This window comes from Botrytis deweyae (genome assembly GCF_014898535.1).
Source record: "Botrytis deweyae strain B1 chromosome Unknown BDEW_066, whole genome shotgun sequence".
Lineage (NCBI taxonomy): Eukaryota > Fungi > Ascomycota > Leotiomycetes > Helotiales > Sclerotiniaceae > Botrytis > Botrytis deweyae.
Window position 1 is genome coordinate 26,055 of NW_024066273.1, and position 24,903 is coordinate 50,957.

General features: G+C 45.0%; 9 protein-coding genes across 9 annotated transcripts; 5 read left to right on the plus strand and 4 right to left on the minus strand.

Moving 5' to 3' along the window:
• Nucleotides 1–884: 884 nt before the first annotated feature.
• Nucleotides 885–2,557, plus strand: EAE98_012407 (uncharacterized protein). Its single transcript, XM_038960032.1, has 3 exons — nt 885–1,415; nt 1,474–1,557; nt 1,610–2,557. The coding sequence occupies exons 1-3, from the start codon at nt 1,338–1,340 to the stop codon at nt 2,138–2,140; spliced, it is 693 nt and encodes a 230-aa protein (XP_038803589.1). The 5' UTR covers nt 885–1,337; the 3' UTR covers nt 2,141–2,557.
• A 1,420-nt stretch (nt 2,558–3,977) lies between these two features.
• EAE98_012408 (uncharacterized protein) lies at nt 3,978–6,870 on the plus strand (the record flags this gene model as incomplete). Its single annotated transcript, XM_038960033.1, has 8 exons — nt 3,978–4,067; nt 4,123–4,197; nt 4,251–4,314; nt 4,377–4,508; nt 4,562–5,785; nt 5,834–6,099; nt 6,150–6,269; nt 6,319–6,870. 8 exons carry the CDS (start codon nt 3,978–3,980, stop codon nt 6,868–6,870), a joined length of 2,523 nt encoding a protein of 840 aa, XP_038803590.1.
• A 524-nt stretch (nt 6,871–7,394) lies between these two features.
• On the minus strand, nt 7,395–8,716 carry EAE98_012409 (uncharacterized protein; the record flags this gene model as incomplete). The annotated part of the gene is made up of 3 exons (XM_038960034.1): nt 7,395–7,688; nt 7,763–8,531; nt 8,637–8,716. The coding sequence occupies 3 exons, from the start codon at nt 8,714–8,716 to the stop codon at nt 7,395–7,397; spliced, it is 1,143 nt and encodes a 380-aa protein (XP_038803591.1).
• A 1,123-nt stretch (nt 8,717–9,839) lies between these two features.
• Nucleotides 9,840–12,304, minus strand: EAE98_012410 (uncharacterized protein). Its single transcript, XM_038960035.1, has 3 exons — nt 11,409–12,304; nt 11,286–11,352; nt 9,840–11,228 (listed from the first exon to the last, which is right to left on the minus strand). Exons 1-3 carry the CDS (start codon nt 11,660–11,662, stop codon nt 10,527–10,529), a joined length of 1,023 nt encoding a protein of 340 aa, XP_038803592.1. The 5' UTR covers nt 11,663–12,304; the 3' UTR covers nt 9,840–10,526.
• A 1,832-nt stretch (nt 12,305–14,136) lies between these two features.
• On the plus strand, nt 14,137–15,445 carry EAE98_012411 (uncharacterized protein; the record flags this gene model as incomplete). Its single annotated transcript, XM_038960036.1, has 2 exons — nt 14,137–14,139; nt 14,186–15,445. 2 exons carry the CDS (start codon nt 14,137–14,139, stop codon nt 15,443–15,445), a joined length of 1,263 nt encoding a protein of 420 aa, XP_038803593.1.
• Nucleotides 15,446–16,032: 587 nt separating this feature from the next.
• On the plus strand, nt 16,033–17,052 carry EAE98_012412 (uncharacterized protein; the record flags this gene model as incomplete). The annotated part of the gene is made up of 2 exons (XM_038960037.1): nt 16,033–16,143; nt 16,234–17,052. 2 exons carry the CDS (start codon nt 16,033–16,035, stop codon nt 17,050–17,052), a joined length of 930 nt encoding a protein of 309 aa, XP_038803594.1.
• A 367-nt stretch (nt 17,053–17,419) lies between these two features.
• EAE98_012413 (uncharacterized protein) lies at nt 17,420–18,719 on the minus strand (the record flags this gene model as incomplete). The annotated part of the gene is made up of 4 exons (XM_038960038.1): nt 18,152–18,719; nt 18,061–18,089; nt 17,526–18,001; nt 17,420–17,474 (listed from the first exon to the last, which is right to left on the minus strand). Exons 1-4 carry the CDS (start codon nt 18,618–18,620, stop codon nt 17,420–17,422), a joined length of 1,029 nt encoding a protein of 342 aa, XP_038803595.1. The 5' UTR covers nt 18,621–18,719.
• A 1,231-nt stretch (nt 18,720–19,950) lies between these two features.
• EAE98_012414 (uncharacterized protein) lies at nt 19,951–21,584 on the plus strand (the record flags this gene model as incomplete). The annotated part of the gene is made up of 4 exons (XM_038960039.1): nt 19,951–20,165; nt 20,273–20,439; nt 20,566–21,347; nt 21,405–21,584. The coding sequence occupies 4 exons, from the start codon at nt 19,951–19,953 to the stop codon at nt 21,582–21,584; spliced, it is 1,344 nt and encodes a 447-aa protein (XP_038803596.1).
• A 359-nt stretch (nt 21,585–21,943) lies between these two features.
• EAE98_012415 (uncharacterized protein) lies at nt 21,944–24,373 on the minus strand. Its single transcript, XM_038960040.1, has 2 exons — nt 24,095–24,373; nt 21,944–24,005 (listed from the first exon to the last, which is right to left on the minus strand). The coding sequence occupies exons 1-2, from the start codon at nt 24,230–24,232 to the stop codon at nt 22,218–22,220; spliced, it is 1,926 nt and encodes a 641-aa protein (XP_038803597.1). The 5' UTR covers nt 24,233–24,373; the 3' UTR covers nt 21,944–22,217.
• Nucleotides 24,374–24,903: the final 530 nt, after the last annotated feature.

Here is a 24,903-nt window from a genome sequence, read left to right on the forward strand (position 1 = left end):
GGACTATAGTATAAAGGGGTATATTCGCTTACAGTGGCTACACTTCAAAATGATCCCGACCACTGCACGTTATACGAGTGAGTGCGTATGTAATTGTGAAATTCCTGCAGTGAAATCAATGATAACAAAATCTAAACGTTTGGTTGGAGTTGCCTTTCCATCGGCACATATGACATCGTACCCGCAATTTGGCAGATAATTGAAGATTCGATTGTATTCCACTTATTGTTGTTAGCGCCACTTAGGTCCTTGTGATTACTAACTACCTAGGTATTGATTGCTTATCGTAAAATCTACTCCGTGCCCCTCGCCTCTCGGTGGCTCCGTTCATGACACGGAATAAAATTGGGAACTGCCAACATAGATACTTGAAACCTCTAGTTGGTACGTACTTGATTGTGTTAACAAGTCCACCATAGGTAGGACACATATCGTACTGCTGAACGAATCCGAAAATCATCAGTTGGGGTTGAATGATACGGCAACATCATATCCCGACCGGCCAAGTGGCTAGCTACTGTTGGTGATTCTACGATATACTCCGTATGAATTATGCCATGCTTGCCATGCCTCAGTATTGATTGAAATCATCCAAATCATGCGACTCGGGTTTTGACTATTTTTGGAGATAAGCGCAAGATGCTCACTCGACTTCACCCTGACACTTTTGGGGAATCCACAATAATCCAAAGCTTAAAACCAATTTGGGGTATTCACTGATTCACTCGTTTTGTCATTTTGGCACACAATCCTTGCTCTTTGAAGGCGAGTCGCTGGTGCCCGAAAATAACCGTAGCAAACATTCTGCATTCTGCAGACTACGGAGCAGTGGCGCAACGTACCTTGGGCAAATCAGCCAGCGAAACTGACTATTTTAAACTCTTACAAAACCATAGGTACTCGTACATAACAATACATAATCCTCGACTTTCGACTTTCGACTTTCGACCATCATCCAACATTTCTCCTTTTTTCTCTTCGACGATACTTGTAAAGGCTTCTCTGTTCTTCCGGTTCAATCTACCATATAAAAGTCTGAATTCCTGACTACTCAATACTCAATACTCAATACTCAACACTCAATCCTCGACTCCCGACATTCTACAAGGTCTCACTTTCGACACACACCCAACCTTGTTGGTCATCCACTCTTAAACAACCTCATCTCTGTCATTCACATTCATTCAGTCTTACTCGAGTCGTTTCTGGATCAAATCATCCCTACTATAACTACCACTCTAATTAAACCTGTCTCGACTCCAAAGTTCTTTGCAAAAATCTACTTCTCAACTTCTATCGACACCATTTGAGAGTGCACAATAAAGAACTTTGTCAAAATGTCTGCCGTTGCTGCGAAAAATCGTTTGATGTCCGAGTACAAGGGACTGGCCAAAGAGAAATGGGTCAATATCGAGGTAGGAGATTCTTGCATAATGGCTGCTCTTCTCGAAACCAACTAAACTTATTGCACAGATGAATGAAGACTCCCTCTTCAAATGGCAAGTCGGTTTGATGGTTGTTAACGATGAGAGTGCTTTCAACGGTGCTTATTTTAAGGTGAGAATTCTTTGTTTTATTGTGATTTACAGCTACTGATTTTCAACCACAGGCCGAAATGACTTTCACCGACAATTATCCTTACAGCCCTCCTACCTTCAAATTCCTCCGACCAATTCAACACCCGAACATCTATCCCGACGGTAAATTATGTATCTCAATCTTGCACCCACCTGGAGAAGACGAGCAATCCGGAGAATCTGCCAGTGAACGTTGGTCACCTCTACAAGGTGTTGAATCTGTCTTGCGTTCCATCCTTCTGCTCCTTGATGATCCCGAGATCAATTCTCCCGCCAATGTCGATGCTGGGGTTATGTACCGTGATTCTAGGGAAAAATACAACGAGAAAGCTAAAGAGGCTGTTGCTGCTTCGAAGCAGGATATTCCGGCCGGGTTTGAAATGCCGAAAACACTTGAGACTGCCCCTCCTGCGAAACTTGTAGATGACGACGCGTTCTGGGCCGAGAGTGATGAAGAGGACGATTTTGGAGCCAGCGACAGTTCAGATGAAGAAATGGAGAATGAAGACGAAGAGGAAGAAGATGGTGAGGAACAAGAGGACGATGAAGACATGGAAGATTAAAGGGGGAAGCGCTATCAAGTCTGACACATTCTTGAAGCCCATTGCTTCTCTCGAACCTCCCAAACGATACTGGCTGCTTTGTTAAAATTGCATATGGTCACAACTTGCGATAGAGGGAGGGTCATTTTATTTTATTTTACATTGCATAGCACGGCGGCGGTCCGCTCGGTTTACATGGGGGGCGCAAAGGACAATGCAAGCACATTTGCATTCCAGGCGTACGTATAACATGCTTTTTACATTGATGGATCTTAGCGCTTTTAGATTATGGGGGTAATATGGATTGGGTGTTACGTATTTTGGAGGGCATAATTTGTCTATGGCTTTTGCAGTAGGCAGTGAGATAGGGTTAAATAGTTGCAGGCAGTGAATAGGAATAGTTCAATACAAGATAAGTTCCCAATAACTGGTGTTGATAGTTCATACTGCTCGCACCTGAGAGGTCATCTATTTTCTGCCCGTGGCGGCATGAGGCTCATCGATTCAGAGCCGTTCCAATCATCCCCGTCTCTGAAATGTTTTAGAGCTCGCGAGACGATCATTGTGCCTACCCAGTAGGTTTTGATGAAAGGGTTTTGCATGGAATAGGGTTTCTATACTACGCCAAATCACATGGTTGTGGTAATGTAGCTCGAATATTCTATGAGTATCAGACAATGAACGCTTTGATGCTGGGTGAAGGGGGGGGAGGGGGGAGGGGTCACAAGGGCTCCCAGAAATATATAGTTCTTAAGGGCTCTAAAACGATGAATGTAGCACATCTGCAGTAAGCGATACATTAATGAGAATACTATCATACATATGTACTTCGACATGCTTCCTCTATGCGTCTTCTACTCACTATGCCTCTAATCTCTTAGGGAATGGATTAGGTTAGTATACTTCTCCAGATTCAAGAAGTTCCGATTAGAATAGGATATGGGTAGTAATACACATGTACTGAGGGAACCCTTTGGAAACTAGGAATGTGAAATAGATTGTCATCTAGTGCAAATTTTAGTCTTGCTAGTGAGGGACTCTAGGTTTCTGCAGAACTCTCACAATAATAACATGATCGTTTAAATTTTTATAGTTTGTGTTTGAGATGTTATGATGGTTCCTTCTTGTTTACTTCACAACTTGATATGATTCATTCTTTTTCTTAGAGTAAGATAGATACTAGGTAGTCAAATTGTTCGTCATATAAAGCTCAGCCCCTTTGGTGGGAAAGAAATATAGATATCACTCTTGCCTTTATACTGTGACTGCTCTTTGATGGTTCAAGAGAGTGGTAGACAGATATCTCCATATATTGTTCAGTCTTGCTATAATAAGGTTGATTTTCCTTTGGTATGTACCTAGGTAGTATTCAATCAAAGGTCATTTGAAATCTGTGTATTCTGATTATTAAATTGCCCTAGACCTCAGAGATGAGCCCTCCTGAGGAACAACCTCTTCTCGCAGTGAATGAGCTCCACTACGACTCTTCATATCCAGGTTGGGCTTAGCATGATCTACTGCGTATTATTTTTTTGGAGTGAAGGTTTCCTGGTGGGGTTGAGATGAAGCTCGGACGTATATGCTCCCCAGCCCTAACATCCCCGGATCCCGCCCATCAAACAATTCCCATCTTGTTTTGTCAACCTTCTTTAGCAAACTACCCTAAAGTCTACTAGTAGCTGGACCCTGTTTGTCATATTGGCAATCCAGCTCATCTATTCAATAATCTCTTTGATTTACTTGTTTTTGCTTCTTCGCTTTTGCTTTATGACCTGAGGAGAAACCAGAACCTTCAAGATTCTAGTAGCTGCAAAGGTCAAAAGTCAAGATCAACTTGAAGCTTGCTACCACTGCGACCATGGCAGCGCAACCAGCTGCTCAAGATGTGCAATCCTTTCTGGACATGACTGGACAGACAAACCGACAAGAGGCTATCTTAAGACTGAAGGTGGGGTCATTCCAGCTAGATCATTTCTCCCAAAGTGCGATGCTAATATAGACAGGGCAACAATAATAATGTTCAACAAGCAATCAACGAGTACTATGATGATCTTGATCTCGGAAGGAATCCTAATCGAGTCAGTATGGAATCGCACAATGTAGTATATGGTCACTGACTTGATGGTGGCAGTACACTTGGGATGATAGCCAATTCAACAGCGATCGTGATGGAGGTGGTGCGCAACATGGTATTTGTGTGTTCATTTATTTCGAATCAAATATTTGAAGACTCTTGCTAATGAATTTTTTGCTGCAGCTTTTGCAGTCCAAGGCCCAGATGAATTTCCCGCCTTTACTCATTTCGAAAGCGCTGCACCCTCTAGACCACCATCTAGAACTAGTAACAATAAGTCGCCTCTGAGCAAAGCTGTGGATCTCACGACTAGTGGTATGTCCTCTTTCAAAGCTCCGGTTTGCATATTCTAACACATTCTTCGGCAGATTCTACCACTGCCTTTACCCAATATGTCGACAACGATGATAAAGAACTCCAGCAAGCGCTTGCTGCTTCTATGGCAGACTCTAGCTTACCCCCGCAAGAGTCCGGTGTAGTTGGAACAGATAAACCTTACTTTGGTCCTGCTACAAGATCTGACTATGGAGATAATTGGGCCATGGTTCCTATATCAAGTGTCAAGGAAATCTATGAAGACCCAGAACCATGGGATCGCTTGCGGATCTGGGAAGACACAAGACCTACCACACCCGCCTTTCTTAAGCCTTCTGGAGACGGACATAGACTAGGTGCTCTTCTAACAATCTATTACAACATTCCCATCGCCCGTGAGGTATTCCTCAGAAGAGACAACGTCGAGACCTACTATCCATACGAGGCTGGTTGGTGGAGCGGCAGACCAATAGAACACCCCATCGCATCGTTGCAGGAAGATCCCAACTTTGTAGCTGACGATCGACGATTTGGCCAGGAGCTCCAGAAAGTCATGGCTTTCTTAGATCGGACAAAGCGAAGCTATGGCTCTGTGGATGTTATCACCGAACTTCCATACATGCAACAGAACGCTAGGAATGATGTTGAGACGGATTTTTTCCTGTGCTTTAAGAAATTGATGCAGGGCAAGGCACCATTGAGACACATCTTTTCTTCGGCTACTAATGCTCCAGATCCCGACTCTGATGGAAATACCATATTTGCCATATTCGACCTCCATCTTCCCACAAAAGATTCTCTTATCGAGAATCTTTATGATCTTGCAGATGGAGCTCTATGGGATGGTTATCCTCTTACTCTCGAAAACTGGCCCTTTTTGAATCATCTTGGCGACGTCATTTCTTTCAGAATCAAAGGTGATAAGATGAATGATCAGAAAGCAATTGAAGTGCCAGTAGTATGGTATCCTGATAGATATTTGCAGTTCGTATCTGAAGAGACATTAGCTATGCGTACGGAAAAGCACAATTTGCAGCTAAAAATTCAGGATATTTCTCGACAAGAGAGGCAATTGAAATGGACCACTCACAATGGAAAAACACTCCTAGTTGAAGATGTTATGAGATTGTCACTCAATCATGATCAGAATGAGCTTCCACCCAGCAATAAGAGCATAGGTGATCTTACCTCTGAGGTTCCCATGGGCGGATCAAAGAGTGCAGATTTGTCTAAAGGACTCAAAAAGTTGATGGACAATGTAAACGCAAAGCTGAAGAGTAAGTTCACAGAGACTGGCCAATGATTATCCAACTAACAGCAATTAGAACTACAAGATGAAAGAGAAAAAGCCAAAGAAGCTTGGAGAGAGCTTTCGAAGTTGTATACAGACCCCGCCAAGTCTTCTCGGATCTTGCACAGATATACTCTTCGTGGCGTAAGCTTGACTAAGGAGACGACCTATGTTTGCACCCGCATAGCACCGGATCTCATTGATTTCGCCGCCAATGAAGAAGAGCGTATTCCTCCTAGTGATGGTCAGTGGTGGAGAATGCACTTTAGTACCTCGTCTCCTCCTTCAAGAACAGTGGAAGTGAGTATTTTGAGAATTCAACTTGTGACAATTCATTAACAAAACAATAGAAAACCACCTTGGAAAAAGTTTTGGAGGACATTAAACTTCAGAATGAGACCGCGATTCTAGTTTATGCTTCCGATGTGGCAATGGAGACGGCTACGCGTTCAACACCACCCGAACTTGAGGTTTGTTCGTTCCTTTATGCGCCCTCATAATCTTACTAACAATTTCTAGACTTTCATTTATCACGATAATGCCGCTTTTAGAAAGGAATTGCCCAAGTCTCAACCTCCAGTGAATCCCCTTGACGAATCACAACACTCACCAAGATCGCCAGGAAAGCGTAAGCGTGAGCAGAATACATCTACCTCAGCCTACAATGACGAATGGAATGGAGTCGGATCTTCTTCAAACACTTCTAGAAACTCCAACACTTCGGTGAATGACGAGCGGAATGGAGTCAAAAATGAACCCTCGTACACTGACGCTTCGTGGGCGATGTCTCAATCGCAGGCTCTACAAACTCGTTACACTCTAAGTGACTCACTCATTGTGGGTGTCGATCCATTTCCCAACGACACACCACAAGAAATGCAAGAACGTAGTGGTAGCGGAATGTTACAAAACTTCACTGGCAATTCTGTTGAGAAAGGTGTGATTAATGATAGCATGGAGATTGAAGATATCGAGACTGATGATATGCAGCGTGAGGAAGAAGACCTCTCGCTGCCTACCCGTCAGAAAGATGAAGGCAATACAGTCAAGCGGGTTGGATTTGTTGAGTAGGTTTGGTTGTGGCTAGATGATATTTTGGGGCTTCTTGTGTGGTCGATGAACCAAGATGGATGGATGATATTTCAAAAGTGCATAATCTCATTCTGTACATATTGAGAAGCACAATACTCTGGAGGCATGAAATTTGAAGCTTGATACATCAGGTATGAGTCACAAATTCAGTAGACTAGAGATGTTCGTAGGATACCTAATTGAAGTAATAACAAATGTTAAAATAACTGTGCAATGGATCTTCTTTGCAGGTGTGCAAATATATAATGTGGGCTACTAAATAGCATTTGTTATTATTATGAATCGTCATTTCATTCCTCATTTCTCATATAACATTCAACCTAGTCGAGGAAGTATGTTTCTCTTCTTTCTATCCATCTGTCCATCCCAAGAAACTCGAAACAGCAGTCCAAATCATGCATGCTTGCTATATTCCGCTCTCACTCCAGTTCCGCTAGCTAATATAAACAACAGGAAATCCCTCCCCATACGCCGAAACCCCCAAAAAGCAACGCAAAATCCGCCTACAAAATATCTTTCAAAGCCCGCTTCTGCTCCGCCGTCAAACTCGTCGGGAACTTCACGTTATACTTCACGATGAAGCTACCCCTCGTGCCTGGTTGCTTGCTCAGGGGCATGCCCAAATCGGGATAGGAATCTGAGGAGCCGGGTTGGGTGGGTCCTCCTTTGTCGAGAGAGATGTTTTTACCGTCGATGGTTGTGACGGTGCGGTTCCAACCTGTTAGGGCTTCTTTGAGATCAAGGTCGACGGTCATGATTAGGTCGTCGCCGTCGCGAGTTAGGTATGGATGTTTTTTCTAGTGGGTGGGTTAGTATATTTCTCGTTTATGGGTAAAACGGGGGGAAGCCCTGGTGGGAAAGTAAAACATACCTCTTCAATAACAAAATGTAAATCTTGCTGTCCTCCCTCCTCCTGGTCACCCACACCCTTGAACTTAATCTTACTTCCCTTCTTCAATCCGGGTTTGATATCCATCTCTAGGATGCGATCGGTGGTTTGTCTCTTGCCCGTTTCCGGATCGAAAGTCTTCCGCTTGATCTTCATCTTCTTATGACAACCCTTGAATAATTCTTCCAAACTCAACGCTAGAGGTTTTTCCACTGTCGTTACCTCAGGCGTCTCTGCCCTCGGTCTCGCTGGTTCCGCACCCTGGAATGCCGAGCGTGCAGGTCTAGATCGTCCGCCTGCTCCTCCAGGACTAGAGCGAGGCATTCCTCCTCCCATACTTGCGAAAATATCGTCCATTCCATCCGCACCACCTCCTGCTCCTTGACCTCTCAAAAATTCACTGAAAATCGATTCTGGATTACTGAAACTAAATCCTCCACCGCCTGGCCCGCCCGCGCTACTAAAATCATAGTGGAAAGTCTTTCCTCTGGGCATGCCACCGCCCGATGAACTGAAGCCTTCGAAACCGCCAGGCATGCCTCCTGCGCTTGCATATGGGTTTCCGCCGCTGGTACCAGGCTCGGGTGGTGGGGGACCGCCGCGAAGCATAAATTCTAATCCATATTGGTCGTAAGTTTTGCGCTTTTCGGGATCCGAGAGAATTTCGTAGGCTTGGGATACTTCTTTGAATTTTTCAGCCGAGTCGGGTTTATCTTTGTTTTTGTCAGGATGGTGCTTTAGGGCCATTGCACTGTTGGTATGTTAGCTTTCATTTTTCTATGAATAAGCTGAGAGTAGCGGTGGAGATGAACGTGGGATGATTGTGAAGGAGGAGATTTTGTAATATTGTACATACCGATATGCTTTTTTGATTTCTTGTTGATTGGCAGAAGGCTTGATGCCTAATGCATCGTAAAGTTTTGTTTCTGCTACCATGTTTGCTACTCTTCAAATGTATTTTGCTATCGAGCTATGGTTTAAGAGGGGAAGCAGAAAGTCGTGAAGTTGTTAGATGAGCTGTATCCAACTTCAAAGATCAACAGCAAACTGCAAATTCTGGTCCAATGAAGATGTTGACTATCGACTATGAGATGCAGATTGGTTGTAGGAAGGCTGTAAAACGGTCGTCCACTAGAATTTGAATGTATGTCGTCAGTGACCAGGATCGCAAGAGAAAAAAAAAACACAGCAGACAAAGGTCGTATTATAGAAGACCTCTTAAAGGATTCGAAGGAAGGTCGTGTGTTGGGTTTTATGTGCTGGTTTTCCTAGTGGTGGCTGGCAAGTCTGGTTGGATTGATGGATTGGTTGATCTGGTGAGACTTGACGGATAGAAGGAACGAAAAATGGTGTTCGTTTGTTCTTTCCTCACAAGGAGAATACAAGGAAATTGTGAATTGTGAAATGTACATACCACTCTGATAAGATTCTTCACCAGATCTCGTGATTGTGATTGTGAGCTTGAGCGATGAGTTGTGTTCACACCCCCCTTCTTAATTTGTTGGCTAGTTTGGGTATCTGGGTATCTGGGTATCTGGGTATCTGGGTATTTGGGTATGAGTCCTACTTGTTGTCTTTTCCCTCGATACCTATCTTTTTTCGTGTTGTCGGAAGAAGAGAATATCGTGAATGGAATTGTAATCTTGAGTATACGATATGGATGGATGAATGGTCAATATCGAAAGGTGTGAATGAGTGTTGGAAGCTTTAAAATAAAAGTAACCGTTACTATTGATCTACAGTCTACCTAGGTAGGTACTCAGCGCAAAGTGTCTGGTATATCTATCTCTCTCTCTTCCATCAGCATCCCTCATCCACCAACAGAATCAAGAATCTTCCATCTTTCCCTCCCCGCCATTCACAGATTGGGCGGTGACGTTTTTACAGTGGGGGGGTCTGGGTGATGGATAGAACCGGGGATGCATCGATAGCGATGGAAGCTTCGAGAACCTTCTACCGTGTATACCATTTCTCCCATTTTTACTATCATAGACGGGATCAATCAATTGATCCAAATCCCTATACTCTTTGTACGATACTAAAACTAAAGAAATCTATGCAAGAAAACAAAGGAATCCAACAACCATTGTGCGTAGAATTGATTCTAGATAGATATATATCATATCTGGCACCTGACCTGAACCTTCAAATTCTATTGAGTCTGCCTCGCTACCTAACAGAGGTGACGATATATTTATGTCCCGAGGTCACTTCAGCTTCCCCAGCCACATTATCACCACCATGCTCACTAGCCACTTGTACGCGCTAAGGTTCCATTAATCAATCTGATCCTTGATCCTTTCTCTTCTGATGCTCTACAACTCCTACAAGCAACATTCATTCTGGCGGCTCACAGAACTACTAACGTCATCCCATTGAACTCACCATTCACACTTTCCACGACAGCAATGTTGGTGGTGAACGAGGCACGCTCATTAACTTTCCATTCCTTCCCAGATGACACTCCGGCAACGTCGGCATGCACAATTCTAAAGGCATCGCAAGCTATACCAACGATAGCGAGGATAGGAGCAATGGGCACGGGATCCAATAAACATCGCAGAGTGTAAGCACTATAGAGTCAAGCGTTACGCTCTCCCAAAGACGAAGTATCGGCGGCAATTGCACAGCACATGACTCACACTATAATCACCAAAAGTCTAGTTCAGAACAGCAGATGGAAATTTTCAACCCAAACTCCTTATACTTCTAGTAAAAATCCCAAAAAGCAACAAGTGCACCCATTTTATACCGCAACAGAAATCTTACTATCACGCTCCACGAACCTATCATTCTCCGCCATCATACCCGTCAAAAATTGCCCATTCGCATCCAAGGTACTTGGACTCTTGAATACGTTAAACTTGAAATCGTGCCACTCCTTTGCCGTCCAAGCCTTTCCGTTTGGGTCGCTGAATTTCACATCATCGTTCGGGCGCAAGAAATATGCAATGCTATACCGATCCACGTCTTGTCTTTGCTTGAGCGGAACGACACGATGCACAACACTCGCTAGCTCTCCCCCAGATGGAAAGCGGAGACTGTCACCGACGTTGATGATGGCGTGGCCAGCCCGGGGCTCGAGAAATTCCCATTGTTTAGTAACCGGGGAGAGGAATTGAAGACCCCATTGTCTAGCAAGCAAGAAGGTGAGAGTACCAACATCAGTGTGCTTGTTGTGGCCTACTCTAGTGGGCTCGGTGCCTTCTTCGTGTTTTGGATAGCGCAACATGCCAAGTGTTGAAAGCGAGGTCACTCCTGCCACAGGGTCGGCGTGATAGGACTCGAACCGCTTGGAGCCGGTGAGGCCTAGCTGGGTTGAGAGACGCGAGAGAATCATAAGAGTGATATTGTGAGCGTCTTTGATAAATGAGAAGAAGACGTCTGATTGGGAGCGGGCCGAGGAAGTAAGGTCAGTCGAGCCTTTGAGAAATTCTCGACGGGAAATCTATGAGAGAAAAATTAGTTGGGCTGAGAGATGGCATAAGCGGAGAGTGTTCCATACCTTGAGAGATTCGTAGCCGTCTCTTGTTTTTGGCTTGGGGCCCTCTTCGGTACCCATACCCTCATAACTGGGAACGGTGAGCGACAGATCCGAAAGATCCAAAGGGTTTGAAAGAAAACTTACCCAAAATTGTCATCCCCTCGAGCGTCCTGCATCTTAACTTTAAGCGACTGTTCAAAGTAATACTTCATTACTAGGAGCATTTCATCCCAGAGCTTGCATAACTCTGGATCGCTGGTCAAATCGAGATAGAAGAACCCATAGTTGCGACAAGCGTCGAGCAACTTCTTGCTCTCTGCTTCATTCTCGGCTCGGAGGAGATTGAGGTAAATGGTTGGCAAAGATTTTGAAACGACGATGGGGTCAGTGATAGCCATTGCTGGAGATTTGAAACTATGATAATGCTGATGAGAGAGTGTGTGAAGTTATAAAGATCTGGATTGAAATGATGCTTTGAATCCAAATAGTTGCAGCTTTAGACTATCTTATATAGCTGGAGGGTGGCAAGATCGTGATGAGCTTCAACGAGTGTTTGAATGACCGCTCGCATCTAAAGACATCGCCAGTGCTGACCAAGAGCTCACCCATGTGAGGATGTGATATGACAGTCAAGTTGCAGTGTCAGATCATGCCATGTCCACCTCTCTCCCTGATATCGTTGTCATATCAAAATAGTCCGGATGGTATCATTCAGAGTTGGGATGAAGTAGATGTTCGACGAGTCTATTCCTGAAACTACCATGTAGTACCGGATCGCGCATGTCCAGACCATTCTTCAATATCCCAGTACAGGGTTGGAAATTGGAAAGAATCTTTAGGTGCGCAGTTCATTTCGGTCAACGCCTGCGAGCGCCAAAGTGCTCTCATCAGGAATTTCCCTTCATCACACAAGCTTATTCTGACTGTCAAGTCCCTTGACTTTGACTGTCAAATCACGTCAAATCATGTCAAATCGTTTGTCAAGATCTGACCGCCTCGTTAACTTCACGATGATTGGCAGTCAACCCATCATTCCGATCTTACAACCATGACTATAAACGGCGTGCGAGACGATGCTACTCAAGATGGAATGTACGAAGCTTAGTGGGTAAATTGCCCATGGTATCATGTGATCGCTGTCGCCCGCCAGAAGAGTCTAGACGTGCGTTCTTCAAGCGAGGGGCGCTAGCTCTTGTATTGAAGCTTTGTTCGACACTAATCATCTTCCGATAAGCCCTAAGAGCGGGTGTAATTAAACATTATATTAGAGTATACGGCTTGGATAATGGCGCATTTCTTTAGTACTACGGTAGCATTGAAGAAAGCTCATGCAGCCCCTTGATCGCTTGTCTAATGATGCATCGCATTGCGTGATATCCTAGGGTGCGAGGGTGCGGGGGTTCTGCAAAAAAAGTCGCTTAAGTGGCAGCTGGGATCAGAAACCAAATCTTACTCATTCACATTTTTTCTCCACATCACAATCACGACATTGAAGTGTGCTGCAGGTTAGACAAATGATTTGTCTCCAGGTTACGCGATCTCGCAGTCTCGGGAGTCAAGCCCGGAGGGTCTTGCATACGGGAAAACTCAACTTTTTCACGTTCGCCACGCTGACTGACAAGGCTTATGCAATTAAGCGACAAATAAGCTTATGTCGCCACCAAGTAGCTTCAAGATGATACGAAGGTATTGGTGGCTTAATTTTTTATCTCCATAATTTTATGAAGATCTTAGCAATCTGAATCGGCTTGTAAACGATGATTAGCCTTGTGTTGCGAAACACTTCCTCCGTTAGCTAAGTTTATATAACAAGGGTATGAGCCGCCTCAAGTTGTATCTGCAGGGTCCTCCGAGAATTCTCAAGTTTCCTTACTCGTAGATCTGAGCTAGTTCTTACAAGAACAAATAAGCCATATTGCTAGGTAATTGATTTGCTTGCTAGCTTTGACATAAAACGAATTCATCCTCTGACAGCTTGGACTTCATCCCCGATGTAGGGTCCTTTGAGAATATCCAGTCTAAACTGTCTATGCTGGAGTAAATCACTTTGAGATCAAGTGGCTTGAGACAAACATGCCAAGAGTAAACTATATTCACCTCAGAAGTTTTTTAGGATCTAGATCTTTCTGTTTCTTCAATGTAACGTTGTTCGCATTCATATGCAGTCAACGGTTCGTCCTTTCTAATTCTAGATTGTGCGGGGAAAGTAGGGAATGCTCATACCCATAAGGCTCCTTTTCTTTGAACAAGGGTTTTAGAGTCGTAGTTCGCATCAACGCTAGCTAGGTTGCCTTTCTTCAAAGTTATATTTTGTGTGATGACTTGATTGGATCAGAGTACTCGTTTTCAATGTATACTAATCTTTCAAGGTCAAGGTCATCTTAGTGTAAGCGAAGAATGAGAATAGTAAGCTGTCCATCCATAAGATCTCTACTATGCATGTGATGAGTATAAACTTTGATTTCGATAGCGGTGAAGTGTGAAGCTGTAGATACTTAGTCGTCGGCCGTAATATCGGTGGCGAAATCAACTGTAACATGCTACATCTTCCTGCCAACGAAAGAATGAATCCTAGTAGCTGCAGCGTGCCATCTTCAAAGATCTAGGATGGCCAAGCCAATGTAATCAAAGGATACAGTCACGTCAACCGAGGTGATTTGGTGCAATCTACAACAAACGTCAGCGAGGTGACCACTTCAATTTAGTAAGATAAGTAACAGCTGTCTAAGAACACTTGCCATTCCGCAAAGTATAATTAGCCATTGCGATCTTACTTGAACTTCTCAACAATCTCTTGGATAGTCAAACTTCAATCTCAATCCATTCAAGACACTTTACTTTTCACAATCTTTTTCTACAATCACTTATCACAATGGTACGTATACTATTCCAACCTAAAGGCAATATACTAACAAGAGCAGAGTAAACAATCCAACGGCGTTAAGCTCCCGCGGCCAGCACAAAAGTTTGAGGATGTGCTTCCCCTCCCTCTCTCCATGCAACATAGCAAACCTATCGAAAGTTTTGCGGACATTGCGAAGCTCGATGATAGAGATACTCCCGTTGTCACCATGTTCAGCGGTGGTCTCGACAGCACATATTTGCTCCTCAGACTCCAAGAGCTCGGCTTTACAAACATCCACGCTGTGGCAGTAGACGTTGGGGCTCCTGTCGATGTGGACGGGCTTACCAAACACGCTGCTCACTTCGGCGCCCAGTTCAAGTGTCTCGATGGTCGCGAGCTTTTTGTTAGAGATGGTGTTATGCCAGCTATTCGTGCTCATGCAATGTACTTGGGACAGTTCCCCATTAGCAGTTCGCTCACTCGTCCGATTATCGCGCGTCTGGTCACCGATTATGCTAAGTCTGTGAACGCGGGCTTGCTGCTCCATACGGCCAATTTGTCGCAGAATAGTTTGCCTCGACTCAATAACTTTATTCGACGTCTTGGTTACCCTGGAAAGTTCGGGAGTCCCTATCCTCAATCTGTCATCTCGCGAGAGAAGAAGGCTGAAGAGCTTTCGGTAGCTGGCTTGTCCATCATGTCTGAGCGTAAGCTTAGCGGTGATGAAAATCTATGGTGTCGGGAGTTTGAGGACGGCCCGTTGGGTGATCCAGAGGGTTTCTCTATCCCAGAGAATGCTTATGAATGGACAAGACGCTACAAAGAGCACGCGACACAAGAGCTCACACTTGGTTTCGAAGATGGAAACCTCATTTCCGTTGACGGGAAAAAGCTCCCTCTTATTCAGGCTATTGCGCTTCTCAACAATGAAGTAGGAAAATATGGTCACGGTCGATTTGTAGGGCTTGAGCCTCTTAGCACCGATCACAAGGTTCTCGAGATCCGCGAAGCTCCTGCTGCTGCCATCATCATGGATGCGCTTCGACATCTCGAGATTGCCACTTTGGAGACCAAAACGCTCGAGTTGAAGCAGCAGCTGGAACAGAAGTGGACTCGGGAAGCTATTGCTGGGCATTGGGGTAGCGCGTGTCATACCATGTGTGAGGTCGCTATTGCTGCATCTTTGAATGGGGTTGGTGGTACTGTCACGTATGTGATTGATTCTGTGCGTTTTCTGCCTTGTGCTATCAAGGCGCAGAATCTTTGCTATGTGAGGGATCGGGATCAATGGGAACAGGCTCAGCAAGTCCTTGGGGAGGTTAGAAGTATCACGTAGAAGTGGGGTATCAGGGGTGAAAATAGGGAATGGGTATTTTTGAGGGGCTGTTTGTATCTACGTCGGTTGGTTACCTGTGTCTTCTTTCTTTTGTAGCTTCTTTTAGTTCGTCAATCGATAGAATCAATACTTTCGATGCTTTTCAAAGTTTGCTTGATACACCTACCTACAGATAGTGATCTAGAACAATTTTTCGAGTGTTGTTATGTTAATGTTGTGTTGTGATGCCAGGGGTAGAAATGACAGGGCCCATATAGCCGCAATGCAAGGATAAGATCAACACCTAAGACTAATGGGGCTGTAAGATTATAGTAAGCCTACATTCGGGGATCCGGTATAGAGGAGACCGGTGCAATCGACAGGGGGTTTCGTCTGTGGAGTGTGGCCACAAAGCTTGGACCACAGAACCATCTTAACTGGGCACCTAGGTACCTAGGTGCATATGCATGGCGCCATTTGCAGGGGTTTCTACCCCCGCCCTCAAGTTCCCATACTTATTAAGCTATAGGCGTGCCTGGGTGGGTAGGTAAGCTGGATATATAAATACTGTGTATTTTCACCTGCACTCAGGTCTCTGACAAACGCATATGCAGTTGTTTCGATTCAGAAGATCGCATTCTCTTCTGCAGTGTTTGACCTCGGCAAATTTACACAGTAAGCGACGGAGTGTTAGAAACCACACGTGTGGCTCAAAGATCGTATGTGTAACCTGACCCCAAGTCCTCAAGCATCTCTTCCCTCTCTTCTTGGATTTTCCTGCACGTACCCAGGTACTGATAAATCAGTAGATGTCCGAACCAACCAAACTAATCTATCAACAAGATGGAGACAAGCTCCTCCACCCCGCCACAATCCTCTCCATCATCCCTGTCTCCGCCCTCCCAGACCCCGACCAATCATTCCTGAAAGACTCCCCCGACATCGAACATGCCATCATCACCGACTCCACCATTTTCTACGTCCAAGGCGGCGGTCAGCCCTTCGACACCGGAACCATGACCTCCGAGATCCCCCGCAAAAACACCTCCATCTTCGAAGTCAAATCCGTGCGTCAGCCCGCTCACGGCAGCCAAATTCTTCACCTCGGCCGCTTTTCCCCCGCGGGAACGCCGCCCTTCGAGAGCGGAGAAATCGTGCATCAACACGTCGATGCCGAGAAACGAAATCTGTATTCGCGTTTCCATACCGCGGGTCACATTCTCAGTCTTGCTATCCTGGCGCTCGTTCGCGAAGGCGTGCTTGCGCCGCTGACGGAGTCAAAGGCGTCGCATTATCCGGATGCGGCGGCGGTGGTGTTTGGAGGGACGATTGAGGGGAAGCATAAGGATGTGATTCAGGCGAAGACGGATGAGTTTGTGAAGTTGGCGAGACCGGTCAAGATTCATTGGTGGCCGATGGAGGAGGTGAGGGAGAAGTGTAGTGGGGTGACGGATGATTTTGCGTTGCCGGAAGGAGAGCTCATGGCGAGAGTGGTGGAGATGGTGGGCTTGGGGAGTTATCCTTGTGGGGGGACCCACGTGCATGATTGTAGTCAGGTGGGAAAGATTGAGGTGAAGAAGATTTCGCGTTCGAAGGGTATGACGAGGGTTTCGTATAAAGTTACATAGGTTGTTTTGTTGTCAATGAGAATCTCAATTTTTTCTAGTTGTGATTGAAAGTCTGGACAAAGAATGTTATGTTGGCAATTGAAACAATTGTTCTTGCACATGTTCATTTTGATGTGATGTAGCATCAAATTACTGAAATGTCTGGTTACAGCTTACTATTTACAACATATAGTACTTATGGCTAATCCACTCTTCAAATTTCCTAGAGAAAAAGGTCACAATTATATATGAATACCCATCAGCACGATAGTTGATCTGTATGTATTTCTCCTAACTACTTAGATTACACGCTTTTGCAAGGGGTCTCAATCCATAGTATTGAACAGGTTAGATCATTCAATGTAACTCAAGGTACCTCGCCACTCCTTCAAAGAGGGGGACTAAGATCAAGTCCAGTCACCGTCAACTTAAACGCATCATTTCTATCAAATCATGTTAGAAACGTCCGAACCATTCCCCGAGAACAAACATACCTTGAATAACTCCCCGCAACATCCAAATCCAATCTCCCTCTCACACAATCATCAAAATCAACCTCAACCGTAATCAACCCATCATCATCCTCCCACAACGGTCCTTTCAAAATCTCTCCTTGCGGAGAAACAATGCAAGAACCTCCTCGAGATGCAAACTCCTCGCTTTCGGATTTCTCGCCATAGATCCACGCTGGCTGGTTCTGTTTCTTGATGCATTGATTAGCACTCAGGACAAAGCATCGGCCCTCGCAAGCTACCGTTCGCATGAGCGCCGTCCAGGCATCGCGATTATCAGCGGTGGGAGCAAGATAGAGATTGACGTTTTGACTGTAGAGTGAGTGGCGCAAGAGAGGCATGTAGTTTTCCCAACAAATAGCAGCTGCTAGGGTTAGTTTGACGCCTTTGATGGTGGTGGTTACGGCGCGGAGTGAGGATGGTTGGCCTTGACCCCATACCAAGCGTTCGCTTCCTGTCTGTATATAGTAAGCAATTTTATCCGGGAGGTGAAGATGTTTCTTGAAGAAAGACTCACCGGCATCACTTTTCTCCTTTTACCAATGACTGTTTCCAGGTTACCTTCTACTCTCTCACAAATCTATCACGTCGAGATAAATAACACCCACCTCCCAATTTCGGACACACGTAAACCACAGCACAATAAAGCGTTCCACCCGCTCTCTCCACAAACCCCGTCACGATAAAAATTCCCGTCTCTCTTGCCACCAACTCCAGTTCCTCGCGCGTCCCATCTCCCCTTCTCACATGACTACTCCCTTCTCCCTGTCCCTCCAACTCCCTCTTGACCCATTTTTCTCCCGCCCCTTCAGGCGTATCACCCATATCCACCGCATCCTTGAAATAATTCAAAAACTGCTCTCGACCTTTCTGATCACGCGAGCCCACCACAGCCCCGAAATCCGCTCCCCGGGGATACCCACCGAGATAGGCCTCGGGGAAGAGGATCAAATCCGGAGCGGGGGATAGCTTGGACGCCTTGCGACACTGAAGTGACAAAGCCTCGAGCGTTTCCGCCGTGGTAGACAGCGTGTGAGATTGGGAGACTGCGAGGGTAATAATTTGCGGTGCGGCCATTTTCGCAGATCAAATGCTACGAGATGTTTCTCTGCTAGAAAAAAAATTGTTTCACGATAGTGAGTGAGCTTTCCCTCCGCGAAATGCTGAACACGTATTATAGTCTGCGGGGATCAAAGTCTCGCGTTCAACTGTTGGGCATGCATGGGGTTGCAGCGTAAGCACTATTCCCGATTGGAAACGTGCATAGCACGTGCTACGCAGTGGTTATTCATCATATAATCAATCAACATGTGTCACATCTATTAACATTTTGCAAATTGCAACCACTAAGTACCATAAGCCTCACCGACATTCGATCCATCTCTTTGCCACTTGGAGGTAGTATCGCTTGCACGAAATAGACGCCTATTGAAATGATCCCACGGAAATCGCTGTCGCATCCGAATCGCACTATTGGTGGAATATGGATTTCCTCGATCTGGACCTATCTCTACCCCCTATCCATGAACCAGCTGGCTTTGTATCGAGCAAAGCACGCCACGAGCCACCAATGAGGGGTTCCCCATCCCGATATACATCCTGCATGCATCGCGCACATAATCTTCCACAGAGCACATCTAGATCGTCTCCCGGGATATGCAATCCTTGTAGGGGACTTTTTTTCTCCGGGTAGCCGCAGCAGCCTCCTGCAACGTTAACATTGTGCGAGGAACGCTAGTGTGGATAGCGTAAAAATCTACTCCCGCGCTCTAACTCGAGATTACGCGAGAAACTAGTCCGTGTGAGGATGGCTAATCAGTGTAAGAATTAGAAGGTGTGATTATCGTGGAATCTAGATCGAGAATTTACGATATGCTAGGGTGATCAGCGAAGGTAACATTATCTCGTTGTTCAGTATTTATTCAGAGTGCATATGCGTTAGGGTTAGTGAGAAATGGACTTCGGAAAGCCTATGCACGATGGTTACTGGAATGGGCGTTGTTGCCGATGCTGGTCATGAGCTGAGTCAGATACTGTTGGATGGACCCTGCCGTGGGAAAATCTTCAAATAGGTGCATGAAGTAAATGATTTTTGCCGTTTTGTATGTAATCACCGAGGTTGTTGAATCGTCCGCTTCTATTTCCTTTGAATCTTTTCTCCTTCTTCTGACTTGCCTTTCTGATTGTGAATATCGGTTGTTTGACTACAAACACCTTTTCGAGGAACTGCTAGGTAAGTTGGACTCTTCTTCTGGAACGTTCAGAAATACTGATTTGAAATCATAGATTCATCTATTCACCTGCGTCATAGAAGAATTCTTATAGTCAAGTGAATCAGATCAGTATACCTACTACCTATACATTCTAGTGCTCAAGTGGCACTATTTCCTCAACCGACTTCATCAAAATGGCCGAGAAGGAAGAGTTCGAAGTCTATCCAGAAGCTCTGAATGAAGCTGAGGATGATATCATCAAACCCGAGACCATCAAAGAGAGAAGCCTAAGAGTGCTTTCCCGAACGAAGAGTGCAGCGAGTTGGAAAGATCCAGGTCCTCCTCCCGATGGCGGAGTTGTCGCCTGGACGCAAGTCTTGGTCGGACATTTAATCATTATGAATACCTGGTAGGTTCTAGTCTTTCGTATCCGTGATTTACTGCTTTAATTCCTCGAAGAGTTTGAGCGTGCTTCATGTCATTCGAAAACCTATGATCATGCTGACTATAGTCTAGGGGTTTCATCAACTCGTTTGGTGTCTTTCAAGAGTACTATATCGATTTTCTTGGTCGTTCTCCCTCGGATGTATCGTGGATCGGGAGTGTCCAGGTATTTCTAGTATTCTTTATTGGAACATTTACGGGTCGTCTTACCGATGCTGGCTACTTTCGTCCAGTCTTTTGTGAGTAACATATTTTTCTTCCTTGCTCTATTTTATCTCTGGCATGTAATATTTTCTCGCTATTCGCTAGAGTCATACTACCTCGAGGCTTGCTCTAAATGAAAGCACGACGCTAATTCTATGTAGTGGTCGGGACTGTACTTAGCGTGATAGGCATGTTTATGGCCTCCCTATCAACACAGTACTGGCAATTATTCCTCGCTCAGGGAATCTGCTGTGGTCTCGGCAATGGGTGTCTATTCTGTCCAGCGCTCTCAGTTGCATCTACATACTTCTCAAAGAACAAGATGTTAGCCGTCGGCATTTGTGCGTGTGGTAGTGCTACAGGAGGCTTAATCTTCCCCGTCATGTTTCAACAACTAATCACACCTCTTGGCTATGGATGGACCATGAGAATCTTTGGTTTTTTCACTACAGGCTGTTTGACGATCTGTAACATATTAGCGAAACCGAGACTTCCACCTCGTAGAACAGGTCCTATCATTGAACTCGCTGCCTTCAGAGAAGCATCCTACACCCTATTTGCAATAGGAATGTTCTTGGTCTTTTGGGGTGTCTATTTCGCTTTCTACTACTTGAGCTCGTTCGGGGTCGACATCATCAACATACCCCAAAAAGAATCATTCAACATGTTTCTCATCCTCAACGGTGTTGGCATTCTAGGACGCACCGTTCCCGCGTATCTTGCAGATCGCTATACAGGACCCATGAACATTCTCCTCATGGTCACCGTCGCCTGTATCATATGTGCGTATGCAATGATTGGAGTTACATCCCGAGGAGGTCTCTATGCATGGGCAGTGGTATATGGAGTTGTTGGGAATGCTCTTCAAATGATGTTTCCAGCAACATTGAGTAGCCTGACAACGGATTTGAAGAAAGCGGGAGTGAGAATGGGAATGATTTTTGTGAGTCCCCTATCCACATATTTGAGTAGCAATGAGAAGGAAAACTGACTTCGCTAGACGATCGTGAGTTTCGCAGTGCTGACAGGTCCGCCCATCGCTGGTCTTTTAATCACAAGAGATAACGGTCGCTATCTATATGCTCAGCTCTTCGCAGCATCGTCTCTGCTCGTAGGATTCTTTTTCCTCTGTGCAGCTAGATTTGTGGTTACTGGAAAAGTCTTGCTTTACAAGATTTAGGCTAAAGGTATCAAACATGACGCGATCGCGCGATATCATACGAGATTATCACGATCCAGTATGATTAATCGGAAACAAAGACTATTTAAATCAATAGAGGCACGTCTAAGGGATAGATGGCATTAAAAATCGCGCTCAAGATCAACCGTTCTTTACCTACAACCAACTAGGTGCATATAGCAGCACTTCTGCCATTTACAACAACCTGAATCATCAGATAGGAGCATTGAAAATAACCTATAGAAAAGTTGTGAGGTGTCATCGTTGAAAAAAAAAAGTCTTAGATGGTTTCCCCAGATCGATCTCAGTCGGGAAAATTTCGTATGTAGTTATTATTAAATATGAGAGAAATGAAATATATGTGTCTCGTAGGTAGTTTACATTCATCCCATCTACCGTATCTCATAACGTCTCTGTAACCGCGCCATGACGTACCACAAACCACATTGAATAAATAAGAAGAAAGGTAAGAAATTGCTCACAATTTCGCCAGCCAGTATCTAATATCTAACATCCAGCATCCAATACATCACGGACCTATCATACAACGTCTTTCCAAATCATCTTCAGTCTTTCGTCCTTTCATACTATCAATTTCCACTTCTCGCAATCGCTCCTTCTTGAAAACTTCTCCTATCTCGCGGCCTGCACAACAGCCGCTCCTACCAAACCTCCCAATTCACCAAAAACGACCCCCTTGAAAATCGCTTCTCCCATCTCTTCAGCCCAATGTCCCGCATCCTTCAATTTTCTCTTCCAATTTTCTTTTTGCGGGGCCGTCAATTCATCCCATGATTTACCTTCATGTTTTTCCTCGTCGTGAAGAACTGCTTTTATAGATGAAGAAAGTTCTGGCGACGTAATATCGGGGGACATTTCTTGGGTTTCAACATCTGGGACAGGAGGTCCGTGGTGAAGGTAGAGCTTAGAAGGAGCGGAATTAGGAGAGGGGGAGCGGAGGGACGCGAAGAAGTTTGGGGTAGAGGCGGAGGGTGTATCCGACAGGCTTGTGGAGATCGGAGCGGAGGAGATGTGTGTATTGAGTGCGTGATAATTAGACGGAAACGTGTATGGTTTTCCGATTGCCTCCTGTAAGGGTACCGGTAGATACTTTGCGGCGCCTAAATGAGGTTCCACAACCCCCCTGATCTCTAATACACTTTGCGTTAGGATTGCTGCTAATAACGTTAGGAGCATAGAGACGATGATTCCGAAAGAGTAAATTGCTTTGCTTGAAGGGAGAGCGACGACGTAACGAGGTGTGCTTGATTGGCCTCTTTTAACAGATAAAGGAACGGGGAATAGTGGGAGGGTGTGGACGATAACCGTATTACTGATACCTGTACTAGCGAGTTTGAGGTGCTGAGGAGGAGTGCTTGCAGTAATAGATTGGGTGGGAGGTGTAAAGGTTGAGAATGTAATTCCTGTAATTACTCCAGGGTGAACATTCTTGAATTTTCGGAAAGGTTTGATAGGTGTGACGAGGTAGTTATTTACTTCGTGTTGGAGATCAACCTTGAAGAGGGAAATGGAAATATCGTGGCCAGCGACCGCAATCACGAATTGAGTGTAGCCTTGCTCTCCATCGGGAGTTGATGGTGGTGTAAGGTTGACAACTGCGAGCCCAGTAGCCTTCTTAACATTGGATGGGAGTCTGTGTGATTGCGCGATTCTGCACTGTCCTTTGCCACTGGGTGGTAATCTGAGAATCTGCAGTACTACACCTCCCTGGCTATGGATGTTCGTGAGCATGATGATGAAATCCTTTGTCAGCCATCTCATCGATCTGAAAGACGGTATCGTGACTGGCTCCCCACTTCTTGAAGCAGGTGTAATATATACACACTCAGGTTCTGCCCCATCATCTATTGAGCCAAGCTTTTTAACATATATATCTTGCTCATCGGCGTACGCGAAGAGATAATCATCTTTGCCAGTTTGTATGAAATCCATGTCAACAATTTCCTTCGCCAACTTTATAGCACTCCTCGAAGTAGGTGGTCCATTTTGCGCAGGTTGGAAAAGTACTATTTCAGAATCCTTCGCAAACCCAGTCGCAATCGCACCCCATTGTGCTTGTCCTGCATAAGGTCGCGATAATCGAATGACCCTTTGGTATAAATCCCTCTCGACATTGGTAAATAATGGGCATCTCAAAACCTCGGATAATTTGCTCGTTATCGCAGCAGGCTCTGTAGCCTTTCCCTTTCCTTTTGAAACCGGGCTTATCCCAATAACTCGAAAGTGCGCATTCGTCCCTCTAGCCAAGTCCGCCGGACTGGAATTTACTCCGGCGAATATTAAGGTTGTAGCCCCTTGAGTTTGGCCGACTGCAAGACTGGCGACATTGTCTTCTTCTTTACTCAGGTCTAGCTCGGCAATCTCAACAAGCTCGTTCGGATTTGAAGTGTCCAAGAGGGTCTAGAGAGTATAGCGATTAGCACATACATAAGAGGAAATCAGTTTCCAATATGAATCTCTCTCTCAAGAAGACATATTCTCAGACTCACAATCTTGTTTTCCACGCCTGATCTTCCTGCACCTCCGCCCCCACCAACTACTAGTCGTGAGGAATCTATCGGATCAAAGTCGCAAGCATACAATGGATATGGCAAGGTCAATTTTGCAGACGGTGTTAAAGGCGCCATCTTTTGAAATCGACTTTGGAACGTTTAAGATGATTTGTGTGAAGAAATCCCCAATTTTGTGCAATAGAACTGACGTTCTTAACTTAAATTGTTGGGCAGCGTCTTGCAAGGCTAGGTATACCAGTGACGAGGCCAGATCTGTCAGGCTGACCGAGGCTAGACTCAGATAGGACACTAGTAAGGTTACCTGCGCACCTAGTAGTTCTAGAAGCTTTTTGGGGGCTCGGGGGTCAAGATTCGGGATGTCCGTTTTTATGCTTTTACATTCTCTCTCCAGGATTCATAATATATAAGTACCTACCTAGGTAGTAATTCCGGTATCAAAACAAAACCACACATGGATTAGTAGTAGCATCACACTTTCTTCATAATCACCATCATTACAGTATCTGTGATATTTTTAACTCTTCTTATTTCTCTTCAAATAATCTACCTGACGCCTATTACTGCCCTTTCCGGCCATCTTCTCGTAAAGTATATCCTCGTTTTGAGGCCTACTTTCGAAAAATCCCCAAGGTACCTAGCTATCCACAAACTGGAAGATCATCGAGAAGCCAAAGTAGGTAAAAGCAGAACGTGAAGTTTGTTCCTTTTGGCCCAGCTTTTATATGCCTCCAGATATGTCATTGACATGCGACCACGATTATTCAGATCTTAGATATGTCGCGCAA

Excerpts from the sequence above, each read along its gene's own strand:
- EAE98_012415 (XM_038960040.1), bottom strand. The coding sequence starts at position 24,232 with ATGGCGCCTTTAACACCGTCTGCAAAATTGACCTTGCCATATCCATTG. Across the intron at positions 24,006-24,094 it reads CAGGCGTGGAAAACAAGATT|ACCCTCTTGGACACTTCAAA; the intron begins GTGAGTCTGAGA and ends TATACTCTCTAG.
- EAE98_012410 (XM_038960035.1), bottom strand. The coding sequence starts at position 11,662 with ATGGCTATCACTGACCCCATCGTCGTTTCAAAATCTTTGCCAACCATT. Across the intron at positions 11,353-11,408 it reads CGAGGGGATGACAATTTTGG|TTATGAGGGTATGGGTACCG; the intron begins GTAAGTTTTCTT and ends CACCGTTCCCAG. Across the intron at positions 11,229-11,285 it reads ACGGCTACGAATCTCTCAAG|ATTTCCCGTCGAGAATTTCT; the intron begins GTATGGAACACT and ends TTTCTCTCATAG.
- EAE98_012407 (XM_038960032.1), top strand. The coding sequence starts at position 1,338 with ATGTCTGCCGTTGCTGCGAAAAATCGTTTGATGTCCGAGTACAAGGGA. Across the intron at positions 1,416-1,473 it reads AGAAATGGGTCAATATCGAG|ATGAATGAAGACTCCCTCTT; the intron begins GTAGGAGATTCT and ends CTTATTGCACAG. Across the intron at positions 1,558-1,609 it reads TCAACGGTGCTTATTTTAAG|GCCGAAATGACTTTCACCGA; the intron begins GTGAGAATTCTT and ends TTTCAACCACAG.